Here is a 26729-nt window from a genome sequence, read left to right on the forward strand (position 1 = left end):
TATTTTAGGGAAGAATCCCTGTTTGCCTACTTCATCTTCTTACTTTCTCCTGCATATCCGCTATTAACCATTTTTGGAGACAGGCTGCTGGGCTGGCTGGATTTCTGGACTAAGCTGATACACCTGTTTATGTCTGAAGACAGGATCTGGAGAAGATGGGGGTGATATAGTGGTGCAAATTCATTAGCTGCCTCTTGCCATCTGGGACATCATTGCTTCCTGCAAGCACAGCCTACGATGTGCAGAGATGACTACTAGACTTTGAGGGAGGTCCCCTTGCCTCTGTGCATGTTTTAACCAAAACTTCAGCCTTTTCTGGGGCATCTAGAAGGGCCAGAACTCCCTCGAAAACCAGATCAGAGCTGAGGACTGACCAGTCAGAAATCCAGCTTTACAGGACTGCACATTAACATGTGACAGAGCAGAATCACAGGAGAAAACAGCATTTCTAGCATTTGAAAGACTAGTCAGTAAGGAAACAACAACAAAAGACTGTGCCAAAAATCAAAGTCCATGCTGGCAAAGGTACTTCACATTGTTTAACACAGTGTAACCTTCCCCATCTGCACCTAGAAACGCAAAAGAAATCTACCTTTCATCCAGCATTCAGGACTTCTGCAAGAAAAACAAAATGCCTATATAGATATTTGTCCCTCATCTTTCTCTTTTTTAGTACAAGTCTCCTGGTAGTTCATATTTTCCTAGAAGCCACAGCTCCTGGAGATAGGATATCTCCATTTTGATTTTATACAGAAATAAGTTTCTAACCTTCCTGATTGAGGAAATAAACTTGAAAGCATGACCATTCCTACCATCTTCAAAACTCATAAAGCAAATCAGATTGCCTCAAAGTGTTAGTCTCATTTAAAAGAAGTATATCACATGATTTTTAGTTAATTTTCCTTTTCGTTCACTGCCAAGATTTTGAGTTCTTGGGTTTGGCAGTGAAGCGTGCAGGTCTAATTCAGACAACATTTCAATTCAGTGAAAGGAATCTTTCTGACATTGGAGTCTGCAGATCACATCTATAACACACAAGCTGGCACTAAATTAAGACTGATACTTCTTATTATAGTTAACTATCATGCAGATACAGATCAAAATATTTTAAATTTACAAAATAATGTGAAAAATTGAATGTTCCCTTCAACTCTGTCAGGAAGAGCTATAACACTCTTGAACAAACGTCAGTGGGACTAAATCTTACATGGTACTATGTATGCCAACCCAGACCTGCAAGATGTGACTTATGCCGAGGCACGTGCTTAAGAACTGCACAGTGTAGAGCAGCACGTCACATTGGTTCTCAGATCAGTCATCCTTCGACTACTTTGCAAAATACTTTGAGATACAGCACTTAAAAAGCAACCTGCATCACATTGATTACTGCAGTCCTGCTACCTGAAAAAAACCCCAACCCTTTCCTTTATGAATTATTTTCCTCTTAGTTAATTTAGACCTTTAACTCATTGGAACAAAAGGGACTTTCCTATAGATTAAATAGGACACAGGCTGCTCCATAAATTGCTACCAGGTGCATGTTACTAATCTTGGGAAACTCACAATTAGTTTGACTTGGTTTACCTCACATGAAAAACAAAAAAAAAAGTTCAGTATAAGATATCAAGAGCTGATTTGATATAGGGGCGAATTCTGCCACCTTCATTCCATTTGAGAAGAAACCAAAACTGCAATCAAAGTAATTAAAATCAGGGAATTATCCAGTAATAGTTTGAGATGGAATTGGACTGACAGTTTTTCAGGCCATAGAGTGCATCACACATGGTCAGTCTTGTCCTGCACAAAGCACATGCCTGGCTGTATAACACCAAGGAAATTTGATGTATGGATCCCAAACACTGAATTCTAATGCCTACGGATGAGAGCTATGGAGCACCTGGGTCTCCTGCTCATCTAAATGGGAGTGCTACTTGCTTAGCCTCTAAAGAACTTTCCTCTGTGTGATTTGGTAGGAGACTTAATCTTCTGACCTCCAAACACATGTAAGATTAAGAGTAGAAAAGGACTCATCCCTATTTTCAGCCGTCACACCAAATTCAAGAAGACCTGCCACTTGCGCTCTTGCTTTCCTTAACCACCCTAATACTGCATAATATCCCCTTCCCAGACCAAACATTTTGAAAAAATTCATGAAGCAGACCTTTACTAAGTGAAATTCTGGCTTGCCTAAAAACGATAAGTCCAACAAACAACAGATTGGTCTGGGACTATATGCAGAACATGCTCAGAATTAACATATAACACATAAAGGCAAATAACAACTTAATTGAATAATATGGGATCAGGACCCTAAGTGTGGCTGAAACATGAGCTATTAAATCTACATTCATTCTGGCTTGACTATCAAAATTGAATTCATTCAGCAGCAGCCCTCACTAGGATTTCACTGCTCAATATATTTTTATCACTATGCAGTTTGAGCAATATTTTTGATCAATTCCTACAATCAACATTTGAACGTGGTGGGTCATTTTCTGCTGGCAAAACGACTCCTTCAAACCTTGTTAATCAATCTGCCTGGTTTAAGTTACTGTCCGCTTATGCAGTCAGCTACACATATATTGGGAGCTGGAAAGCAGCTTCCAGAGACACCTGGTTGGCATTGCCACTTACGTGAAACTCCTTGCCAGGGGCAAATTCAGGTTAATTGCAGCAGGGTGAATTGTTAGGTGCCCTCTTCTAGCAGATGCCTAGTTTCATTAGCCTGGGGGACTTCAAACCCCTGGTCCTTCCTGAGACTTCTCTGCTGATAACACCTCCCCATGCAGAGCAGTGGCAGTTAAATTGTTTACTCTTGCTTGAGACGGTGGAAAATTACTGACGTGCCTTCTCAGGGTCACCTTGCTTGCTAGGAAAGTTTTCATAATTAGAGACAAGACCGTTTACCCTTCTCCATTATCCTGGCAACTGTAGATGAGTTATGTTAAAATGACTGGATCTTGTTTTCTCCAGTGAAGCAGCACCCCATCGCACCAGCTCTGCACGTGATGCACTCCCTGCTACAGAATCAATCAGTACCTGCAAAAGGTGAGGGGCTGTCCTCGAGAAACGAAGATAACTAATGAGGGGAACGTAATGGGGCACCTGAGTACCTTCATTAATGAGTCCCATAAACTGCGGATCTATGATCAGATTCATTCCCTTACTGTACTGATTTCTGTAATGCCGATTACTGCAGTAGCTGGGCATTTAATTACGCACAAATGAGAACAAAACCAAACTAGGAGAGAACAAAACGTCACAGTGCTGCAAGTTGTCCTGTCAATCACTGCATTTCACCTGCTTTCAAGCACAAGAAATGCAAAAGCTGGGGCTGTTGAGCCAGGAAAACAGTTGCTGAACAAAAGGATGGTTGTCTCCAGAGTGGAGCCTGCAGAAAGCACCTGGATGGGCCGTCAAGTCTCCTGAGGACACCATTTCAGCAGGCAGAGAGGCTGGATATGCCAACTCACCATGGCTGCAAGGGACGGGAAGGTGGTAAGGGAAGATGGAGAAGGAGAAAAAGCAGCAATATGGCAGCATGATTTATGCTGGGACCCAAGGGAAGACACGGCCCTGCACTTCGGACAGAACCACGAATGTAAGAGATGGAAGATGCATGTTCTTAACCTGTTTTGGTGTCCCGACCTGATTCACTTTTCTAGGATATTCCACTTTTAAGAATACACCAAAACTTCCATCTGCAGGTGAGCATGGTAATAAAAATACCTCTCTTTAAGCATGGCAAATAACACTACACTATTAAAACAGTAAGTGCAAAGTACTAGTTCCAAAGCAAACTTGGGAAATGGATGGCTTTGCAAGGAGCAGAGGCTGGCTGACAGCATGTCCTGCCATGCTCCTGCTCCCATAGAGGAAATTAATGAGGACAAGTTTCCAAAGGATACATATCACATTTCCACTCTAGGTTACTGCTGGGGAATGGAGAAGATGGACAGACTGGTAGTACAACTCCATAAATTGACTTTTCCTAGGAAACCCAGTGTGACAGCAGATGCTTAGAGTATTCAAAGCAGGCTACAGCAGTTTTCATGTTAGGCAGAGGTTTTTAAACCTGGTCTCCCCTTAGGCAGACTCACTTCCCTTGTGCTTGAACTTCTCAAGGCAGGACAGATGGATAAAATTTATGTTCTTCACTGTCTGATCTCCAGTCACTATTTCAGGTGCCACAGCTGCACTATAAATGTCTTTGCAACTACAACTGGCTGAGATTTTCTTCCACAAGTGAATTTTTAGGATGCGACATCTCATAATTACTCAGTTCACTATTCTGTTAAATAATCTTCAGAGCATGAAAAAACTCTTCAGTGTGCTCTATGACTAGAGGAAGCAGTTTACTTTGCTTTAAGTTTTTTTTACACATTCTGCCAATCCCTGTAGTACACAGTGAACATAGCTCTGAGTCATGGGATCACCTGTCAGCAGCCATGGCAGAATTGAAGGCACTTTTGGTAATTAAAGATAATTCACTTTAGATATGGCTAAAGGTCTCTCCAGCCAAATGGAGAATAACATAGATACACAATAACCATATCTACAAGGCAGAAACAAAAACTTACTGTCTTTTCAAACACACAATATTCATTAGTAAATGCAATAAATTTTTGCATGTAATCCAGTTAGTGATGGCTTCTAGTTCAGTAAATTACATACTTATTGTTTGTTTTTATTGTAATACCCAGAAAACCATTTATTTGTTTAAATGCTGCTATTTAGTCTTAAAGTTTTTGTTTTTTAAATAGCTGTAAGCAAATCTAAGATATTGTCACTGAGATTAATAATAAAAATGAAACGGTCCGGTGAGCTGAAATACAAGGAATATTTTACTAGGGAAACTGAAGATTTAAGAGCTTTCACCATAATGACTTCACATCTGAACATGGAAACAGATTCATTCTTACATTAAATCTCTCTTTTTAAAACCTTTAATGTATACTAGAATACAGAGAGCTGCAGCAGGTATTTCAAAAGAGCATGGATGTCCATTTTCCTGAGTTCATACTCTCCAGCTGTGAGGACCCAGGTAATGCCCTCATGGAGCCATCCTCATGCAGTCCCATCCACATACCTGCACACTGCCCAGTCCCAACCCGGTGCAAGACACACGTACCCAGACTTATATGGCAACAGATCAGGATCCTCCTTCGGCTACAAGCTTGTCCTCATTTCTCCTCTCCTCCCCTTTGCTGCCACCTGGGAAGGAGCTGAAGCCTTGATTCATAACCAGTATTGACTCCCCATGTCTGCCCTCTTCTGACATGCCAGCACAACTCCCAAATGTAACCCTCATCTCCCAGCAACCATCCCGAGATACAAGAGGGACCCATGGAGCCCTCCGGAGCCACCCTTGCAGGGAAGAAGCAGTACAGAGCTTCAGTGGGGTGTGAGAGTCTCCTAGGACAAGGTCACCCATTGGATTTGCCCTCAGGGAACCACAGTTTCAGTTTAAGAGAAGGCAAATTGCTAATACTCAACAGGAGACAAGTTCTACAATAAATGGGTCTATTTTAAACAGGTACAACAGACTCTGGATGGTTATCATGCAAAGCCACCAGTTCTTCCTCTACATCATTCTGCCTCTGAGGATGATTCCTGCCTGAACACTAGTGCTGACCGCTCAGTCCTACCATCTGCTAAACCTTTCCCAATCCCATACAAGCTAGTGAGGAGTCTGCATGAGGCCCTTCCCCATGCACTGTTGGCAAAGCAGACACTACAACAGGGTGACAGGATGCTTAACCTGGAGCTCCCCCATTACTCAGATTTCTCACAACTGTGGCTGGATAGATGGTGATCTCTTTGCATAGTCAGATCAGACTATTTTCTTTAAAAGCAGTTCACTGCAAGCAACAATTTTGCTTCCTTGTAGAGACTGTTTGCAGTTGTTACTCAGGGCCAGAATACAGACAAATCAAAATCCCAGTGTGAAGGTTAATGTGAAAATCCTCCAGAGGGACTAAAATAAAACAATGTGCATTTCTTCTACCAGGCTATTTAAAAGATGTCAGGCACACAGATGCCATTCTCTTTTGCTCAGGGACACTGTAACTGTGACCAGTGAGCCATACTGAGCACAAAGAGCATTCCCAATGGCATAAAAGATGAAGGGTTTGCTTCTAGAGTAGTATCTCTGGAGACATGACATCTCCATCTTACGATAACCACCAGCCTTCCGTAGTCCCAGCTGATGTTAGACAAGACTAGTTAATATTCGAAGCTAAGCAGAAGGCAAATACATCCAAATCACTAGCATTTCAATAGAGAACACAGTACCTAAAATAGCCACCACCTCGTCGTCCTGGATGACTTCTAGGGATCCTGAGACCACAAAGCAAAGAGCATCAACGCTTTCCCCAGCATGATAGATGAGGTCTCCCGGGGCACAATGGATGGTCTGAAACTCCACAGCCAGGGCTCGCAGGCAGCCGTCACTAGCCAGCCGGAAGGCAGGGTGCTCGTTAAAAACTTTCCGGTTTAGGTGCACGCAAATATCTGCTCTCATGTCCTTTGGGCAAATTGAGAGAACCTGAATAAAAGAAAGATGAAAAAATAATCAGCTGGGAATATGACACTGGGCCAGCGCGCACTTTATGAAACAACTGGATGGATGGATTCAAGATCCACCTAGGATGTATCTTGAGATCCATCCATCCAGTTGTTTCATAAAGCTCCTAATGGGAGTTTTATCTTGAATTGGGGTAGTCTTTTTCTACCCATCTACTGCTTTCACCGCAGCTGAAAGGGTGAGGTGGAAGAAGGGACTATTCTGTTACACTGTTCTCATTCATAACAGTTTTCACACTTATTTTCCAGAATTGCAGGTGGCACTACTATGTTCTGTTTGTGGATATCCCTCCAGACTTGGTGCCCAGACTATCCGCCCGCTGCTACGCTCAATCCCTGCAGGAGCACAGAACGGACGGTCAGAGCTGAAGGAGCTTGAAGACATGCAAAGACGGACCATTCACAACAGAAAACACCACATTTTGCTCACATCCAGAAAATCTAGTCTTCAAGTGTCTTGATGTAGGTGACCACTTACCGATGCGTATCCAAACACACCTAGGGTTTAGTTTCGGTGCCATACAGACATATAAGTAACCTGCCCTGGAGGGCTTACAGACTAGAAAATCCAAAGATCTTGAGATTAGAGCAAAAAGAAAGTATTGTGGAATCTTATGAAATGTAAAGTAAAGGTGAGTGGAAAACTGTCCTGTGAACATTAAGATGTCTTCGTAGCAGATCAATTAAATAAGACCTTCAATTAATTTCTTACCTTAAATAGCTTTCCCTATTGAAATAGTAACACAAATACACCTGAAGAAAGAAAGTGAAAACCTGTGGGTCTTGTTAGGTTTGTAAAATGTGTTTAGTATTTGCACATCCTCCTAAACACACTAATGTCCTTATAACTCTAAAATGCATGGTAGCTAATTGCACTGAGAAACATATAAAACTTTTAAAAATTTTCCTCAGATAAACAATAGAAAAGAGCATGAGATCATGGAAGTCTCATATAAAGAAGACTGCAGATCAATAATACTGATTAATTTCTCTTTGTATCACATTAATCTGGTAACTTGTTCTGCAGGCAGTGTGAGAGACAGGGACATTGGGTCAATGTGTTGACTACCATTGAGTATTAGCAAACAAAGGGAGACTCTGGTAATCCTGACTAAGCTTTGAGGCAAGTGGTCACGCTAATATTGAAGTAAAGCCATGATTTTAATTTCTGTTTAATGCAGATGAGGTATAAAACATATTACTGTAAGTATTATTAAAGGTCCTAAAGCATAGAATGGGAAAACAGTAAACAATTTCTAGTTTAATAATAACATTTAGGCCCTTTCTTATTTCAATAGATCAAAGTTTCTCTGCAGTCAAAGATATGATGAATGCAAAAAGGTGACGTAGCAGTTATTCTCCTATCCTCTGCACTATGACAGTCTACGGCTAGAAGGGGCTACTTGCAACCATCTGCACTCTTGCACTCATAATTTTCATATCAGTTCCAGAATACCTGGTAAAATTATAGCCTAGAAGGCCTTGATTTAATGTTTCCAAACGATATAGGGTAGCTGTTCCAATGGACATTTACTCTCTCTCCTAAAACATGTGCTGTTTCTGAACTGATTTTTTTTTTTTTTTTTTTTTTTTTTTTTTTGGTGATTTTCAGCCAACAGCCAGCGGGTCTCTTCATGTTGCTCAGATGAAAGACCTGCAATCATCAGAAATCTCTTCCACATGTAGGTGTTTATAGAATATGACCAGGTCATCTCTCAACCTCATCTTGAATAAACAAGAGAGATGACACCTCTTTTGCCTAACACTATGAAGCACAGTATCTCTTTGGAAAGTTGCCCATAGCATGAGGTTTTCTCACTTACAACCACTTTCCCAGATCTTGCAGATAATTAGTTTTTATTTGATTAACACGGAATAAGTCCAACTCGGCTTAATGCTATTTTTCTGTAACAAAATGTACAGAACATATTAAAATACCCTGCATAAGTCCGTTTTGTCATAAAAATTAATAATAAACACATTTGACAAGACATATTCTTCATAAACCAACATTTGCATTAGTAACAATGTCTTGTCTGAGTCACTGTTGACCATATCCCGTATCCCATTTCCATGACTTTATTTATTAAGGGCAAATTTCAATTTTTCAAACTTGTACCGAAGTCATTCCATTTACTATTAGAAATATGGACACACCTTAGTTTTTCCAGTAAAAAAACAAAAATAACTTTTGAGAGTGATTGTTTCACCTCAGTCCTACTTCTGGATCAAACAGAATGCTCGTCTTTATTAAATATGCCATCTTTCTTCTTCTCAATAGTAATTTAATGAAAAGTTCTGCATTCTTTTGTATCATGATTGATGATTTTTAACATTTTTATCTACTCTTAGGCCTAAATCATGGTTAGAAGTTTTTTTTATGTCCCTTTAATACTTTCAGTAATATAAGTGCTTTTGACTTAACAAGGCCATGAGCCATGAATTCTCAAACACTGCTCTTAAGAAAAATGTGTGTATTCATACATGACTGATTTCCAAATTTTAGCTTTTAAGCTTCCAAACTGCAGGAAAAATTGGTTGAACTATTGCAGAGGTTGTTACTGTAAGATGCAGAGATGCTCCAGGACCCTTTGTTTTTTGGAGTGTAATTAATTGTGTCCCTCAAGAATAAAAGCCACTCGGATGCAAAGCAGAATATTGTCTCCTCACAAATACAGAGTCAAATACAGAGTATTAAAAGTGAGCACTCAAAACATTACTGTCTTTACAGACACCACAAACATATCTATCATCACACACTAACATGAAGAGACAGAAAAAATTCCATTGCACAGAAAAAGCCAGTCTTAGAAAGCATAATTCAGGAATTTTCTGATGTCATGATAAAGTGATTCTCCTAATGACATATTACTGTGTGGAGACATATGGAGATATCACTTATCATCTAGTGCAGCAGTAAATGAGTAACGATCCAAGAGTTAGCCAGGAACCAATTTTCTTTATTTTGGTTTTGTCTGCTATGCTGCAAGTACTGAGAACAGAGAATGAAACAGATGACAACTAGAAGAAAAACTTAATATTGAAAGATTTGGCAAAGGAACATTGACTGATAAAGATAAATGTAGATATATATAGGGGGGAAAAAAAAGAGCAAAGATAGACAATCTCAGTATTCAGCTATGTCTTTACTGTATGCTCCAAGCACAGGACTTCATGAGCTCCAATCTGACTTCGCAACACTTCTTTTTGTGTTTACAAACACCAACATAATGAATTCAGAACAAGTCTCACAGATACCACCAGCTTCTCTATTAGTTGTACTGTAGAAAGGGGTTGTTGGTGACACAGATTACAGTACATAGTAATTTTCCTGCTTCCAAAGAAGACACATAATGGGACACAGGATCACACAGAAGCATTTGGAAGCTAATGATAAATAGTTCAAAGATGCTAAGAGCAGAAAATGAGAAAATGAGCACTTCAAATTCAGATAAATATTCTTCTGAAAATGATCCCTTATTGATAATACAAGACCGACATTTTTATCGTGAAATGCTCTTACTGAGATCTCAGCATTTTTAAGGCAGCATGTAATTAAAAAGATACAAAGTAGTAGCAACATGGTCGTACGTGAGTCCATATGGTGTACAAATGATACACGTATGTGTAAAAGAGAAATTAAACTTAAAGGAGAGGATATCCTGTAATGCTCAATTTATTGCTTCACTGTTAGGGAAACGCCTCCAACACTTCATGTTAGTAGAACCAAAGTTCAACTGGGACATTTGTTCTAGCCTGTGTACTCTTTCAGCAGTGTATCAAAAACTACCAAGACAAATTTCTGAAGAGTAAATTTCCTCAGAGATTTCAAGACCTTTCTCAGTGAAACCTGCAGTTTATAAGCAAGGCAGGATATTAAGGTTGCTGACTGCAATGCTTTACTAACTGATGGTTTTGGAGCACATGACTTGCAGCAGGCAGTCTGCAGGGACCAGATGCTTGTGCTGCTACAGAAGTTGCTCTGTAATAAATCTGTAGCCACAGACTTTGCAGTCAGCTTTCCCACATGCATCCAAGCAGCATGAAAGAACAGAACCTGCTATGTTTCAATGCAAAATCAGAGGAGAAAGTCAAATTCTACACAGAGCAAAATCTTTGCTGGCTGTATAAGCTATGTTTCTACCAGAAAAGGAGCAAGGCTCTTTTTAAAGCAGAGTAACATTTATCTCTTCCCTTCTCTGCACAGGAAATTAAACCTCCTCAAAGTCAGCATAAGACAATTGCTGAGCTCTGCCATCATCACCTGGCACTCAGCTAATACATACCCCAACACAATGACACCCAATACAGAGATTCAACACAGCTGTCATCTCTATAGCACCCTATGGCATACATAAAATGCTGGCAGTGACTGAAAAGCTTGTGGTTGCTGCTAGAGGTTGGGAAAGGCAGTAACCAGCTCTGGAAGACTCACAGGGAACTGGCACAAAACGTCTCGCTATCTTTTCAGCTCGAGATCTGTAAGAGGGGAATAAAATTCCCAAGGAGGTTCCATCTGACTTTTTTCCTCTCCCATCCATTTCCACAGCATGCTCAGGCAGTTTCAGATAAGCCCCTTGAACAGCTCAAAGCACTCTATGGGGAGCAGAGATTATAAAGAACTCGGAGAAAAGCAAATGAATGAAAACAAAACCAGTACAGATTAAGAGTGTGTCCAAACAGTATCTTCTAGGACAAGTTTAAGTATTTTTAAAAAAATCTTCTCCAGCTGGAAAACACTACAGGATGGCTTAGCAAATATTACAGAATCTGTTAAGACTTGTTAACAAAAAGGGCAGAGGCCAGTGAATCATGAACGCTATCTATTTGCAATTCCCTTTCAGTACACAGGATTCTCACTTTCTTGGGGTTGTAGCCAGGGGATATATTGACTGATATTCAAGCGAGGAGCTTAGATGGTCTTAGTGGTGGAATAACAAGGACCGTTTCCTAAATGAATACCATAACAAATACTGAAGATGTAAAAAAATGTCAGCTTTGACAATAAATAAAATAAACTCCTCCAACTTCTAACCAGTTATAGGCCACAGATAGCTTTTTATGTTGTGGAGAAAGGGCACTCTGGGTTTTCAGACACATTCAGCAGTCACAATCAAGGTCAGTTCTTTCCAAAAAATCACAATACCCTCTAGGCACCTGACAAAGTTATTCGCATTTTTAGAAGGATTTGGCTCATGTGCATGCTGGATTCTTTTGCAGACCTGGCTAGAAGTGTTACATTCGGCACTGGACAGAGGCCAAAGAGACAAAGGTAAGAAAACAGCTGACTGGCAAATCACATAGCATTCTCCTGTAATAATCAGGTAATTTTGTAAGTAACTCAAAGGTTATGTATGGAACTGAGCAGTTATTAACCCCACATGCATTAGGGTAATTTTTAATTAATCACTGAATATCTTTGCACTAAGAATTGAATTTCAGCAATGATGGTGTGCTCTGTTTTATTTGCACTAAAATCCATGGTCACTTGCATTTAAATGTTCAAAAATCAAGATCTGAAAATCAAGTCTAGTAAGCTGAGTTTGGCTTGCTTTCTTATTACAATACATGAGATGAACCAATGATCAAAATGGTTAGATTTAGTGGTATAGTAACAAAATTAACTGTTTTTTAACTGAGTAACAGGTGTTAAAACCATTCAAAAATACCTAGAAATTGGCTCTGAATGACACTAAATTCAGTACTGTCAACACAGACAGAATTTGGCTAAGGGTCTGAAAAACAGGGGAAGATGAGAGGCATCACCATGTGTTTTAAGGAACCAAGTGGCTCACCAGCACAGGGCCTGCTGCTTTGTCTAACTCTATGAACAGTGTGGTGTACTAGTAACATTCACTGATGACCCAAAGTAGATCCCAGGTTGCTTAAGGGCTGTACAGTTAAAGGTTTAATTGTTTTCAGTTTTGCTATAATATCTATCCCAAGCACAATCATTACCTGACTTTCTAATGGGGCAAAGGATAGCAGACTACAGGGAATTCTATCACTAAAAATCGACTTTTTAGATAAAAGAAAGAAAGAAAAATAAACATCAGAAAGAATATGTCATACATCAAAGAATCTCTCAAGTCACATTTTTTGGAGTGACAACTTCTGGCAGAAAGGTCACCCTTGGAAGAATGAAGTCGATCAATGGATTAATTTATTTTGTGCTTCTTCTGGAGGTGGCTTTATTTTCTAACATGCAGCATTATGTAAAGACATTCAAGGGTGAAAGCATTAAGAAAACAGATCTGGAGAAGACCTTCCCCTAGATGTGGTCTCTGGAACTGAGCCCCTCTGTCAGCTCCATCCCCTTGGTGGCAGCGCTCCAGAAAAGGACCAACCCATCCACTCGGGTACTTATTCCCCCAGGAAATAAGCTCACAAGCTGCTCCACAGCCCTGGCATTTCCTCAAGCATGACAGTTTCATAGTTTAATCTGCATCAATCCCAAGATGAACACATCCAAGAGGCAGAGATAAGGGTGGATAACTTTCCTGGCTCTGCACAGTGCATACAGGAGGTAAATAATCCATACCATCCACAAAGGTGAAACAGAAAGCCCCACTGGTGCACAGGCCCTGCTCGTGGACCCATGTGAAGGACAGTGAGACCCTGACCGTCTCTCCTGCATCCCGCTCTCCAAAGAACCGTGGATTGCAACTGTACCTGGTCCTAGCTCAGCTCTGTGAGGTGAGGGAAGACTTCTTGTTCACCTCGTCCCGATCTGCAAGGAACGACCAACAACCCCGCCTCTACAACGAAACAAAAATACTTGTCCAAACGATTTTTACCTTCCCTCTTCAGCAGGGAATTGTATGTAGCTGTCACACCTAATTTTGTAGAAGTTCTCTTTGGCCACGAAGCTTGGAAGCCTTCTACCCTGGTCATCCATGAGGAAATCCAGCCAGCACTTACAGACACCTCTATGCAATGGGACACCTTAGGAATGGCAGTCTGATTCCCCTATTCACCTCAGGGTACATCTAATTATTACTACAGCTCTTGAAGATCTTGTTAACAGCAAATATGACTAACCTGCACTGTCCTTTTGTAGACTACTGTTTAATAAAGTTACAACCTATGTCTATTTACCATAAACCCACCTCTCCTGTATGAAAGCTTAGTGGGCTAGCAATGAATATTTTCAATACTGTGTTATTTTCCCATGATTTCCATTTCAGTCATTGCAATGCGGAATTGGCTCTCATTATTTCAATTGCCATTGATGCTTAGGTTGAGACTAGATGCCTTTTTTCTCTTTCAATCTATGGTTTTTCTGAAGGAATTGACTGTTAAAACATGATAGACATTTATTTAATTGCTTTCTGAGTAAATCCTAAGCCATACAACAGCATAGAGGTCAAGAAGAGAAAATCTTTGGGTTTTACTGACATTTCAGAACGTTATCATTAGATGAGACCTTGAGACATCTGCATATTAGTTAATGGTTGTTCTGCTTTCATGTATAATGACCTATTTCTTATAGAAGAGCTAATATCTATAAATTTTTCATTTGCTGCCTAGAGATTTCAATAAAAACTCAGAGATTTGAATTCAGTGTGTGTTTCATCTATCAAATTATTACTGCAAAGATTTTTTTTCAGCTGCTTAAAAATGGTCATATGCAGAGAATGTACTGCCTCTTTTTTACCTCTCTCAAAAAAACAGGTTCTGCTGGATGAGAGATAGTTTAGTATATAAAGGCTTCTTAGTTTTGTCATGTTTTTAGCTCTGCTTTTTATTAGACAAATAACCCCAAAGCCTGTAGCATTAAACATTAAAAAAAAAAATTCCATCTTGTTTGAGCCACTGTTACACCAGGAGATGAGTCCATGTGCATGTTATTACATATATCATCCCAGCTGTCAGAGGAGGGCTCTCATGTTTAAGTGATTTAAGATTATGGATCAGAGGCCACTTGCTTCCCCTTAAGTAATAATAATAAATATGCTAATGCTTTTAGTGTCATTGTTAATTCGTTATTTGTGAACACTCAGAGACAGGCTGAAGCGTTGTGGTTTGAAGACAGGATTTGACAATGAGCTATTCCCAAGGAGAACAGGGAAGCCAAAATTGTGTGCTTAAGGCACCATCACTTCAGTGTGGCAGTACAAGTCTTCTTCCACATACAAGGATAACAGACTGCTACTTTAAGACAAAGTTCTGTTTGGGACAGCTTGCTCTCACAAGCAGCAATGACTAGCTCTCCATTTAACGTTCTCCATGCTAACTTCCACTTTGCCTTCAGTTCCCATCTAAGGACTCACCCTTACCAGTTTTAGCCAAGATCTTCTCTGGGACTACACACTGAATGCATCATTCAAGGACCAAAACTTGAGATCTGACACAACACATCTACACATTGAGTGGTAGTAATTCCAATCAAGTTATTAACATTAATTTCAAGCATATTAATTTAGAGTCTTAGTTATCAAAGAAATGTGCACATGTGTTTATTTTTACTTCCCCAAATTCCTAGGATTGTTCATCGCCATAGGAACCTACTGTAACACTCTTATAAGAAATTTCATCCCTTGTTAGTACATCAACCTTCTTGTTTTTTGAATCTGGATTTCAAAACAAAGCCATTTCAACATGCTGAGTGACTGAATGAAATGTATTATAAATTTGCAGCAAATGATGTTGCAAAACACATTCCAGTGTGACAATGCAGATGTATTTGGAACAGTTCAGGATGTAATACTGTACATTAGGTTGAAAAACATCCCTGGATGATGGAAACTGTCTGAGTTGAATGATGGAAACTGAAAAGTTGAGAAATTCCTCACTAATTATCATGTGTCATGAGCACATGTGTTTTGTGAGATACTAAGAAGCTTACTGAAACGTTCATAAAAATTAAGGACAATGGGAAATCATGTGATGCAAAGATATCCAGACAACACCCTGGTCAGAATGGCCTTATTGGAGCTTTGAAAACTAGACTGGAAGAAAACCCTAAGGTCACGTCCAGGCTGTCACACAAAGCAGTGCAGAGAAGCAATTCAAGATCTGGGGTAGTAATCTCCTACCTGGGGTAGTAATCCCCTATTCCAACCTACACTGGAGCACTACCTGCATTCAGCAGCTCAGCTGCACGTGCAATGTACTCGCATCAGCCCCACTGTGTCTATGGTAATAAATCTCACTTGACTCTGTGTACCCTGGAGGTCCCTACAGTGTGCTCCCATCCACCTGCTGCTCTAGGTTTAGTACAGATAGATTCAATTTAAATGCAGAGGGTCTCACAACAGGGCTTGAAGGGGTAATGAAGGAGCTAATGCAACAGAAACAATCCACCCTACATGACTAGTCTCTGGGACTGTACCACTGTTCCTATCATTTTTCAGCTAAGATTTACAACATTTTCTCATTTGTTTTGGTGAAGTACATCACAAAACCTTCCTGAGTGGAAATAAAGGTAGGAAGGCTGCCTGGCTATGACACAGCTTTCCACCCTTTTGCTAAAACAAATCCTGACTTTGGCTAAGGTTCTGTAGCTGCAAGCAAACTGCCTGATCCTTACACTTGTACAACCCAGGGATGCTCAGTGCAGGCACTATAGGCTGCTGGTGCTGTTGCTTTTGCAGACTTGCAGGCTGTAAGGGATACAAAACACCAAAATATTCAAACCGGTGCTCAAGTTCTTACGTTTATCTTGTCTCTCTTCTTCTGTAACATGGGCTTTTCTGGGAAGTTCGATTAGATGCAACTACTGATGTCCAGATGCAGAGGTTCCTGAAATCCTTCCACTGTTTTAAATAGGTTTTGGATCCAACCCTAAGTTTAGGCAAGTCTTTGCCAAGGGAAAATTGTTAAAAACCTAAGTCACAGATTTTACAGCCATATTAATTATCTGGCTAAGCAGACACTACTGTCTTACAGAGCAGAGAACACCGCTTACCATGAGTCGAAGATTATGGCTCTAACTGCATTTTTATAATCTATAAAACCGGACATGCGGAAACTATGGAAGGAAATTTCAGTAATTAAAGCATAGGTTCTCCTAATTAACTGCAAAGCATCGTTAAAATCTAATGAAACTTTAGCAGAATAATACAGGATTCTGGTTTAACTGCAAGGAGATAAATGCAAATGAAAGTTGAATTTTCACATGGTATTGAGTTTACACAATAGGACTGAATGCATTTACAGTACTTTACAAATAAAAGCTCACTTTTAACACTGTATGAATCAGCATTCGGAAGTTAGGGTATTAGTGTATAAGAAGTTAACATATTAAAGAATGTGGCATACCGAAGCACAAGAATTAAAGAAATTAAAATCCTTGTTACTTAAAATAGTTGCATTTGTGATGGTAAACCAAATTTCACAGTAGATGATTAGTAAGGTAACTGCTGTTGCATCAGCATGATCTAAGACTGAATTTTTCAGTGTAGTGACTTCATGTTGGCATATCTGAACAAGCTGCATCATCATCCCATACTACACAATAGATTCAACTGAAGCAAGAACTTCAAAGCCCTGCAAGCACTGGACATTTTAAGATACTAATCTGCCATGATGCTTCCTTATCCTTCCTTGGACACTTGACTTTTAAGTTCTTAGGAGGGAAATCTTGATGGAAACCGGTGCCTGAATGCCTAATTTCAGCTGATGTGTATCAGGTCTACAGAAGCCACAGGAGCTCCAGAGATCACCAGTCTCCGCTGACCAAAAATCCAGACCTGAAACTGTTACATCTTGCCTACATTCAAAGTAATGCAGGTAGAAAACCTCCCATCTGACTTCAGCTCTCTAAGATATTCAAGGCTAGACAGACTCACTGCACATATCATGGAAAAAGAGAGGCCCTGAGGACAATTCACTTGGTCTGTTCTAGCACATGACAAATCACCCTCCAAAGACAACCTTCTCCTTTAATCAGCTTTTGAAGAAACCTAAATGACCAGTCCTTTTCTGAAGAAGTCCTTTCTGAGTCCTGTAGGACTCTCACCCTGCACGGCTACCAGCAGTGCCACATTTTCTGTATCTCTCTACCAAAGGCCATAAGTTCTAGCTGAGAGATTTTAGCTCAAGGAGATCAATCTCTACTGCCATTAAATCCTATACTAATTATGCTGATGGATATGTCGATGTCCTGGGCATCAGCAAAAGGTCCAAGCCAATCAAACTCGTTTCATTGCAACTCACAGATGCCAATACTTTCAGAATAATACTGATGTAGGTTAGACACCAAATTATGTTCTCAGACTAAATTGAAGACGAATTTCCCGTTGATTTCAATAGTTAAGTACATTAAAATTATTTAGTATTTAGGCAAAGACTGGAAATCAGAAAACATTTATCATAATGAAAAATAAAGGCACATTTCCAAAGCAGCAAAAAATTCCTTTTTTAAAACATCCAGTTCTTGATCCAAACACAAACAGAATAACGGAGTAGCATGCAGTTAAGAATTTGTTAGTAAGTTATATGCTGTTATACAGTCCTGTTTCTAAGCAAGCACACAAACTCTATCTAAATTGTTACCTCACGTACTCATACCTTCTCTGTGTCAATTCCTTTAGACATGGACCAGGTTGAGACAATATAATCCATGACTCTTTCACTAAGGCCTTTTGGGACTTGATATAATTTTAGGAAATCCCTCACATTGTTCAGCATCTCATGGTATCGGTTGGTGTTGGCATACATTTGCTGGAAAATGGTGGTGACATTTCCAAAAATAGTTGCATAAAGAAGAGCTGGAAAAAAACAAAGAGAATTAAAAAATAAGTATGTATGCCCCAGTAAATGCTACTCCTAATTCAAGGATAATACCAAAGAATTTTATGTGTAGTTACAAATTACTGCAAATACATAGGTGCAAACAGAAAATTTCTATTTATGCACACACACACACTATACATGTACAGAGATATTTACTGAATTTACCCATACAGCTCATACAGCCACTCAGTGTGCATTAATTTACAAAATCAGTCATACAGATAATCTCCACACATGGAGTTATTTATAAACAGACAGTGCATTTTAACTCTATACCCTATACTAATCCAAACTAATTTTCAAATGTAGCGTCAGCCTGACAGTTAACCTTGAAGGCACTATCCAAAGAATCATGTGGATCTCCTGTAAGATCAGCTCAGCTGGCACAGGCTATGTGTAGAGAACAGCCTCAGTCTCAAAGAAGAAATGAAATGGTGAAGAAAGGAACCTGGGAAGCCTGGCAAGGAGATATCTATACAAATGTGTCAGTGGCCAAGATGTGCACAAGAAAAGATTCCACGTGGCATTTCACAGTCGAATTTCACAGCCAGCCCCAGCAGACAACTTGGGTATGTCATGTGAACTCTAGATGCCAGTCAGTAATGATTCCAATGAGAGAAAAATTGGATTAGCAAACAACAGAAAGTCCCCTTGCTGAGGGCATGTGACTAGGGCAGGAGGAAGACAGGAGAGTAGGAAGCATTACTTCAAACCCACTCCTAGAGTTACCTTCTCTTCTGGTTTGATTCTCCCCTTTCCAAGCATGCCACTATTATTGCCAAGCTCAGCCTGTTTGGCTGTGCCACACCAAAGAATCACATTCGAGAAAAATCACGTTTTAAGTAAGCCTTTCCATCTGAAAAGGCATCAACCTCAGTATACTGATTCAGCTAAAGGTGTCTCTGCTCACTGCAGGGGCTTGGACTAGACGAACTTCAAAGGTCCCTTCCAACCCAAACTATTCTATGATACTATTACAAGTGTGGTGCAGTGAACACTATTTGATGGAGAATGGTTTATTTCTGAAGCTTAAATTTGGCAAAGCATTTAAGCAAAAATTTAAATGTACACCTTTACTAGGGCTGTCTTGAATAGCAGTGGATTGAATGACGATCTTGAAGTCAAGCAAGTTTAAGGTTCCTTATTGAGTCACGATGTAACTACCCTTGCAAGCAAGCCCAAAATGACATTCTTCCATTAGGCACTACAGATTTTGCAGAAAAGAGAATTATTCTGATATCTCATAACACCAATGTGCGGCAATATTTCTGCTCTTGACATTATCAAATATACAGAAATGTGCTTGTCATTTTTAATAATCTTTGCTCAGACATACTTTATAGCACAATGCAGCTATGCATTTCCATATTGCTTTTTTCTGAAAAACAACTGCAGCCTACAAATGGCAAGAAATATCCCACTGTGAAAGGAAAAAATGCCTTCCATCTCTCAGTGCATAATGTCTTCCCTCCACACAATGCACTTCTGCCTCATTGCAGAAAACTCACTTTGTTTCATACTAATTTACTGTTGTTCATCACCCCTATTTGAAAGGTGGCATTTTTAAAGAAGCATGGTGCTTTCCTAAAACCTGTCCAACAGAAAAATTGTACTTCCATTTCTCACAGTGCTTTTTATTGTGTCCATGTAAAAATTAGATGCTAAATATGATGTTGTTTTATCAAAGTCTTGGGATTTTTCATCTCAACACACAAGATCATATCAAACAAGGTCACACTATGTGTTGCAAAGATGAACACAAGGGTTCAGTTTCAGAAGACACAACAGATTAATACTGTTTGCGATGTCCAGAAAGAAAGCTCTTTGCAAGGGTAGGTTTTTCCTTGCTTTACTGTTTGTTGTATCGTATCTGCTAGCTACTGAAAGGTTTTCTCTATTTCTATATCCATTCCGGTATATATGAACACTCACTCAGGGTATGAGAGTATGTGGATTATAAGAAAGTCTAGATGGATGAATGCCACCTGGCTTTTTTCTTTCTTCTCTTTTCAGCTTCCTTTTCTCTTTTGGACTTCTGTTGTCGGACAAACTTGATGAAGTGTCACTTCTTCTAAGTGCAACACTCCTCAGCCTTCTGAATAACAGTTGCTGAATTATCACAAACTCAGCTCATCAGATACGTGAGTGCACAATATCTCTTGACTTGTCCTCTGATGTTAGATGCATCTGCAAATTACTCTGACTATAAATGTAAAGAAAAGCCATAACTGTCCCCAAATCGCTGCCTTTCTGTGTAAAATTTATGCAAGCCTGTAACTACAGCTAGATTGCATATGCAATTACAATGCATACAACCCAAATGGCCATGCAAACCTACACAGAAGACACAGGCTGACTGAAAACATGACACAGTGCCCCGTAAGGTTGGGAAAAAAAGAGATTCAACTCTGACACCTGCCAGGCTGGAAACAGCTAAGAATGCCATGGTGAAACCAGGTTGTCTGAAGCAACTGGCACATATTACCTCCTCTGCAAAAAAATTACTCTTTGGCAGAGACAATTTGTAGAAAGTACACAGCCAGAAGAGAAATTCTAGTTCTGTGTCTCCTAATATAGGGTCCTGGAAAGTTTTATTTCAGAAGAGTGTGCTTGTTCAAGAGATCAAGAATAGAATAAATCACTGGATCAAGCCTGAAAAATTGTTGGAAGCATTACCCAGCCTCACTAAGCCAGAATTCACAAGCCTACACACTGTAGAGCCTGCATAGACAAAACCAGCATTATTCCTCTGCTGGAAATCAAAGCCTTCCTTTGCCTCCTATTGGAAATGGTAAAGACACATGGTGGAGTTCATCTAAATATTTCACTTCTCTTACAGGTTACTGCATGGGGGGGGCTTTGGCAAATATTTAAAGGGAACCTACTTAGACCTTCAGAGCTTTGAAGCTGTGCCTCCAAGACTCTCCTCACTCATGGTGCTTCCCTGTGCCAACACTGGTAGCTGCCAGGACCAGTTTGCTAGTTTCTTTGATGAGAGCACATTTTTCATAATTTGGCATGGAAAATCCACCTCTCTCTGCAAATCAGCCCCCATCCTTGTTTTTATATGATACCTAGAAAAGGGGGTTATTTAAAAAAAGCTAGTATTTATTGTTTTGCAGGTCTTGGTATGCAACAAAACAAGTTTGTGCTGATAAAGAAATAATACATATATAAATAAAATAATTCACATTGCATTTGTTACACCTGTTGTGACACTTCTCTACAGGGAGAGGCTCCTCTGCTTGGGAGAGTCTAATGAGAAGAGGTTAGTCTGCCTTAAAAATACAAGTTACCTGCCTTTGCTCTTCCCCACCCAACTTTAGGCTGGGGTAATTGCATTAGCTGCAAATACAACAGAGATGGGACAGAACAGAGAGGTAAGCTGGATCAGCTCCTCAGTTGACAGAGATGTCTCAGCTCAGGGAGCCGACCACCTCTGGAGCACATTGGACCTCCTATGCACAGATGCACACGTGCAGGCACGTGCACACATGTGGAGATGCTGGTGAGCATCCAGTGCTGCTGTTGCCTTTCTCAGCATTTAAATGTTTAAGGCTCTCCATCAATGACCCTTAGTGCCTGCAATTAGCAAATGAAGATTTCTCAGATCATCCCTATTTAATCAGCAAACGTTGATATGCCAAGTATGAACCTTACTCCTCACCTTTAAAAAACAAAGGCAGAGGAATGCTACCGAGGGCATTTCACGTTTGCTGTATTTTAATTATTTTTGGCAGGTGGGACCGGCAGTAAAGATCATTTGCAAAAGGTTCTGAAGGAAATAAAATACCGTGCCTCTCTCGACAGTAAGATGATTTAAACAATCTCTAAAGGTATACTTCAATACTTCAGTATATACTTCAATAGTTTTAGTTTAGTCTCCCCGTTTACAAGAAACAAGAGAGATGATGCTACAGAGGTTGAAGGTGAAATTACTTTACCCAATTTCTTGAAATCACTAGTTAGGTCAAATTGCATTTATTCACCTTCTCTTTAATGATCTGCATTTCTCCAGACATTTCCTGTTACGTTCCTACAGTCATGCAACTCTCATTTACTTAATTGTCCTAGGTGTGTAAATATGGAACAGTCTTTACTAGACTTCATAGAGATCAATTTGATATAATGATGCAGAAATATTTTTTCTCAGTCCTAAAGGTGAGGTAGGTGGTTCAACTGTTTTAATTTCTATTTTTACTCTTCAGTGTTGAAAAATCTCCCCTAAATTATATACAATGATCTAAGTTCTATATATTTTATATATAAAATGTGTGTTACTGTATTTTTACATACATAAAACATTTTTGAATAATTTAACAATCATAAATCTTGTTGCCTGTTTAAAAATAAGGAACCTTCTTTTAAAAAAAAAAAAAAGACTCAGAATTACCTAAATTATACCAAGGCATTTCAGATCTCTTATTTTCCTGACCATATGCTAAATATGTCCAGATAGGAACATCTGCCCTTAGGAACTGAAGGCTTGACTGAAAGATCTGATTTTCCCTATGGTCTGCTCTATGTTAGAGTATTATTAATCTAAGCATATACAATATGCCTCTAAACTGTAATTGTAAAGAAGATGAGGTCTTGATCCTGGAAAAAGATATATATTCATTTTTGCATGCTGAGGCCAGCTGCAACTTCTTCAATGCATTTTTGGAATTAGGTATTCCTGTAAGATTAGTAGTACCTAAATATCTGATTTATTATTTTAAGCGTTGAGCAGTTTTCTCTTATTTCTTTCCACCTCACCTTAATACATCTGATATATTGCAAAACGTTTGCAAGCTCTATTTGGTGCAACCCCTGGCAGCACAGTGCAGTGTCCATCTCCTAACTTCAACAGCCTCACTGAGATGCAGCAGCAGCAATAGGCTGCCACTGTCACGATAAACAGCTTTCTTCAAATCCATCACCATTATTCAATGAAGTGTATTACTTGGAAGAAAATAATCCTTCTAAGCCCCCTCCCTTATTACTGTTTTATAGCACTTTTTTGATGCCTGCCCTATCCTGCCCCGCAGCCTCAGCCTGCCACCTCCACCCCGCAGCAATGCTCCTGCCTGCTAGCTGTGGTAGTGAAAGCACCAACACAACCCCGCAGCTTTACAGGTCCTCAAAATGCCAATTTTGATTTTTGAATCCTTGGCCCCAGTAAATATTGCGCTGTTAAAATACACTCCACCATTCCAGGAATGCTGACACCATTTTTACATCAGGGTTCAGTGTCCTAAATACAATTACTCCCCGTTTACAGGGAGATGCCAAGACCAGAGCATACTAGTTCTCAAATTTTACCTCCAAAAGTACCCAAAGTAAAAAAACCCACAGACTTTCCTCCAATTACTACCGCAGTTGTATCACTGTACTATCCCATGCAACATAATCCAATATATTTATCCTCCGTAAGCCCCAACAATGCATTGCTACACCCACTCTGCAGAGGAGAGGCTAATGGGCAAAGGTCTGGATTCAGCAATGAACTTCAGCTCTGAACTTCACCAAAATCATTTGACTGCTGAAATCAGGGGGGTGTTGGACACAGACAAATGCACACCATGGCCAGACTGATTCCATCATCCATGGCGTACATGCCCTACATACAGTGCCTGCATCCAGGTCTGCATCCCATATTGCCAGCGCAGGGAGGTGGTGCCCATCCATGCATTCCTATGTCCCATGCTGCAGTCACCTAAAGATGCACAGCTGCTCTGTGGGTCCGGCTGACATTCACCTCTGTATTCCTGACCCTACTTCTTCCTGATGCTGTAGTACTGCAAACTTTAATTTAAGAGGATAATGATAATAAAGATAGGTCTGAAAAATCCCTGTTAACATTGATGAAACATTTGTTTGATGAGAACTAAATAATAATGTAATTAAGAGGATCATCAGCAGTAAACTATAGGAACTCACACTTGCTGTTCTTCCCATTACAGGGGATGATGTTTGCACAGCAGAGTGGAACAGCTGCTTTGGAGGCAGTTAAGCATTTTGCATATTTATACATAAATTCTTATAAAAATACGGGCTTTCAACTGCTTTTGTACAGCCACTTATTTTTAAATGGTGAAACTGGGAGCTTTTTTTTTCATGAGAGCACTTAGCTAACGGAAAATATTTACTTTAAAGCTCTAATGCCTCTCCACCATGCAAATGTGATCAGCTGACAAGCTATATTTTTGCACGCAGTTGCAATCCAAAACTGGCTGAATTGGTATTACAAAAATCAGTCTGAAATGAAGGCTACCATTGTCCATAACTAGCAGCGTATTCAGCTTCTGTCCCTGAGGAAGCAATGGACCTGAGCTGAAGTTGGCTAAGGTTACTCAGCAGCACAGACAACAAAATTACACGTTGCCCTCGCTGAGGATGAGGGGCCAAGGGCTGCCTGGGTCTGATGATGCAGATGCTAAGCAGCTTGAAATCACAGTTCACACACATCTTCCCTGTTCAACACCCCCTACCACAGCCACCCCATGTTATTAGATTACTTTATTCATTCACCTGAAAAAAAGGTGCTAGCCATCAGAAATACACCCCGCACAGGCTCCGTGGTCTCCTCTTGGCATTTGTATGCAATTTCCTGCATTTTCTTTCAACTGGAAAGCCTTACATGTCTTGGGTCTGCTAGGGTCTGCTTCTCTCTCATCATATTATTCAAGGGTGTTAAGCATCATATGGGAAGGCACAGCCTGAAATGGCTGCAATTACACCACAGCAGGCAGCAGGGCAAATATCATTACCCTGTGTTAACTGGGTGGCAAAACCGCACTTTGCCTGAAAAATCCATATCTTGTAGTGAAGGGGCCTTAATTCTGGAAACTTTTCCCCTGAGAGCTCTGGAGTAAGAGGCTAAGAGTTAGGGCTTTTTCTACATATTTCATATGTGGTGGAAGTCTGGCCTAATGGCTTACAGCTTTTGGTGCTTAGAATTGGGGGAGGAATATTTATAAGAATGGTAAAGCATAAACTCAGAGAATAATTAACTAGTGAAAAGAGCTAAACCATTTCTTATACTAACGCTTCATCATTCCTGTTTCTTCAGAAACCCATCACCTCCTTACCAAATGGCACATCTAGCATTTCGCGTGAAGCATAAAGTCCTGTGCAATGGTAAATGTTAATTACACGCAATCACTTCCCTAAAGGAATTACAGTGTGAGCAGAAAGTAGAGAGGCAGAAGATGACCAAAACTCATGAGAATTATGTTCACCATGGATGCCAGCAACCCCATGCCTCTAGTGCTTTGTTCCATCCCTTATATATGATTTTCTCAATTTTCAATATTGTCTTTAACATTGCCTCATATCCATGCAAATCTCTCCAGTATTTCAGAAAAAGCTGAATTGTGTCTGTCAAACAATCATCTATCCATCACATAAATCTTTCTCTTCCCTGTCTCCATCAAAGAAATAAAGAAGCCAGAGTGCTGTCTTTACTGTTATCACTGGCCAGTGCTGACACCTGTGGATCAAAACCATTCTGTGTGCCTTCTCACTGTGTCAAAACTGTCACCAGTAACAAGCACAGGATACAAAGGGTCTCCAGCACTATTGAATGGAAGCACAGAAACCAAAAGGATCATCTCCAGAAAAAAAGTTCTCTGAGCAAAGTTGGCAGCTGTCAGTATTACTGTGTGAAACCACTTGACAGCTTGTTGCTGGATTTGAGCTGCAAGAGTTTTTTCTGTTGCTGATTTTTTTTCTTTCATATTTTAAAGGGAATTTTTTAGTGGGACACCAAGTTCTTGTCACATTAACATGAATCCAGGATAGCAATGTTGCTGGAGGCAGGATGCCAGAACATCACTTGCACACTGAGGAACACCATCTAAGTCGCCTGTCTTGTTAAAAAATAATAGGAAATTTGTAAACACACCTTCAAAGGGCTGGACTGTACTAGAAGATGTTTCTAGCTCTCTGCTCCTAGGTTCTTTATTTCTGCATACCAATGTAAATGTTTGTACTGTATAAATGTACATGTTGGTGTGTTTTAGACACTCACAAATATACACATATATATATATACACACATACATGCACCTGTATGTAAGAGTAAAGGTGAACGTACAATATGAATGGGCTCAGACTTTCTGCAGCCCACTAATTTTCCTTTCAGTCTTCTAATTTGTTCATTCTACTTCTTTCAAATCTAACTTTGCTTATTCATTTAATTAAACGTTCAATTTTATCTCAGCACAATTAATAAGAATGGATCTGGGACAATTAGACAAATGATTTCGGTTATAAAACACAGGCTGTACATAGCCTTGAGAGGCATAACAGTGTATGCTTATACAGTATCTGCCTGAAAATATTAATGAGAGAGCGCGCACAGGTAAAGCAATGCTGCTTCAATTCAGTAGTTCCTTCTTTCTGTATTTTAATTCATCAGC

The 26729-nt window shown here is 39.8% G+C and overlaps 1 protein-coding gene across 1 annotated transcript in view; it reads right to left on the reverse strand.

Moving 5' to 3' along the window:
- The window catches only part of KCNH5 (potassium voltage-gated channel subfamily H member 5), a 159674-nt gene that overhangs the window by 36694 nt on the left and 96251 nt on the right, over positions 1-26729 (reverse strand). Inside the window, exons 8-9 of the mRNA XM_086462342.1 lie at positions 18100-18299; positions 6295-6547 (exon numbers count right to left, since the gene is read on the reverse strand). Coding sequence (XP_086318468.1) covers positions 6295-6547; positions 18100-18299 — 453 coding nt within the window. The remainder of the gene's footprint in view (positions 1-6294; positions 6548-18099; positions 18300-26729) is intronic.

Source organism: Leptosomus discolor, chromosome 3, assembly GCF_034619465.1.
Source record: "Leptosomus discolor isolate bLepDis1 chromosome 3, bLepDis1.hap2, whole genome shotgun sequence".
In the NCBI taxonomy this organism is placed as follows: domain Eukaryota; kingdom Metazoa; phylum Chordata; class Aves; order Leptosomiformes; family Leptosomidae; genus Leptosomus; species Leptosomus discolor.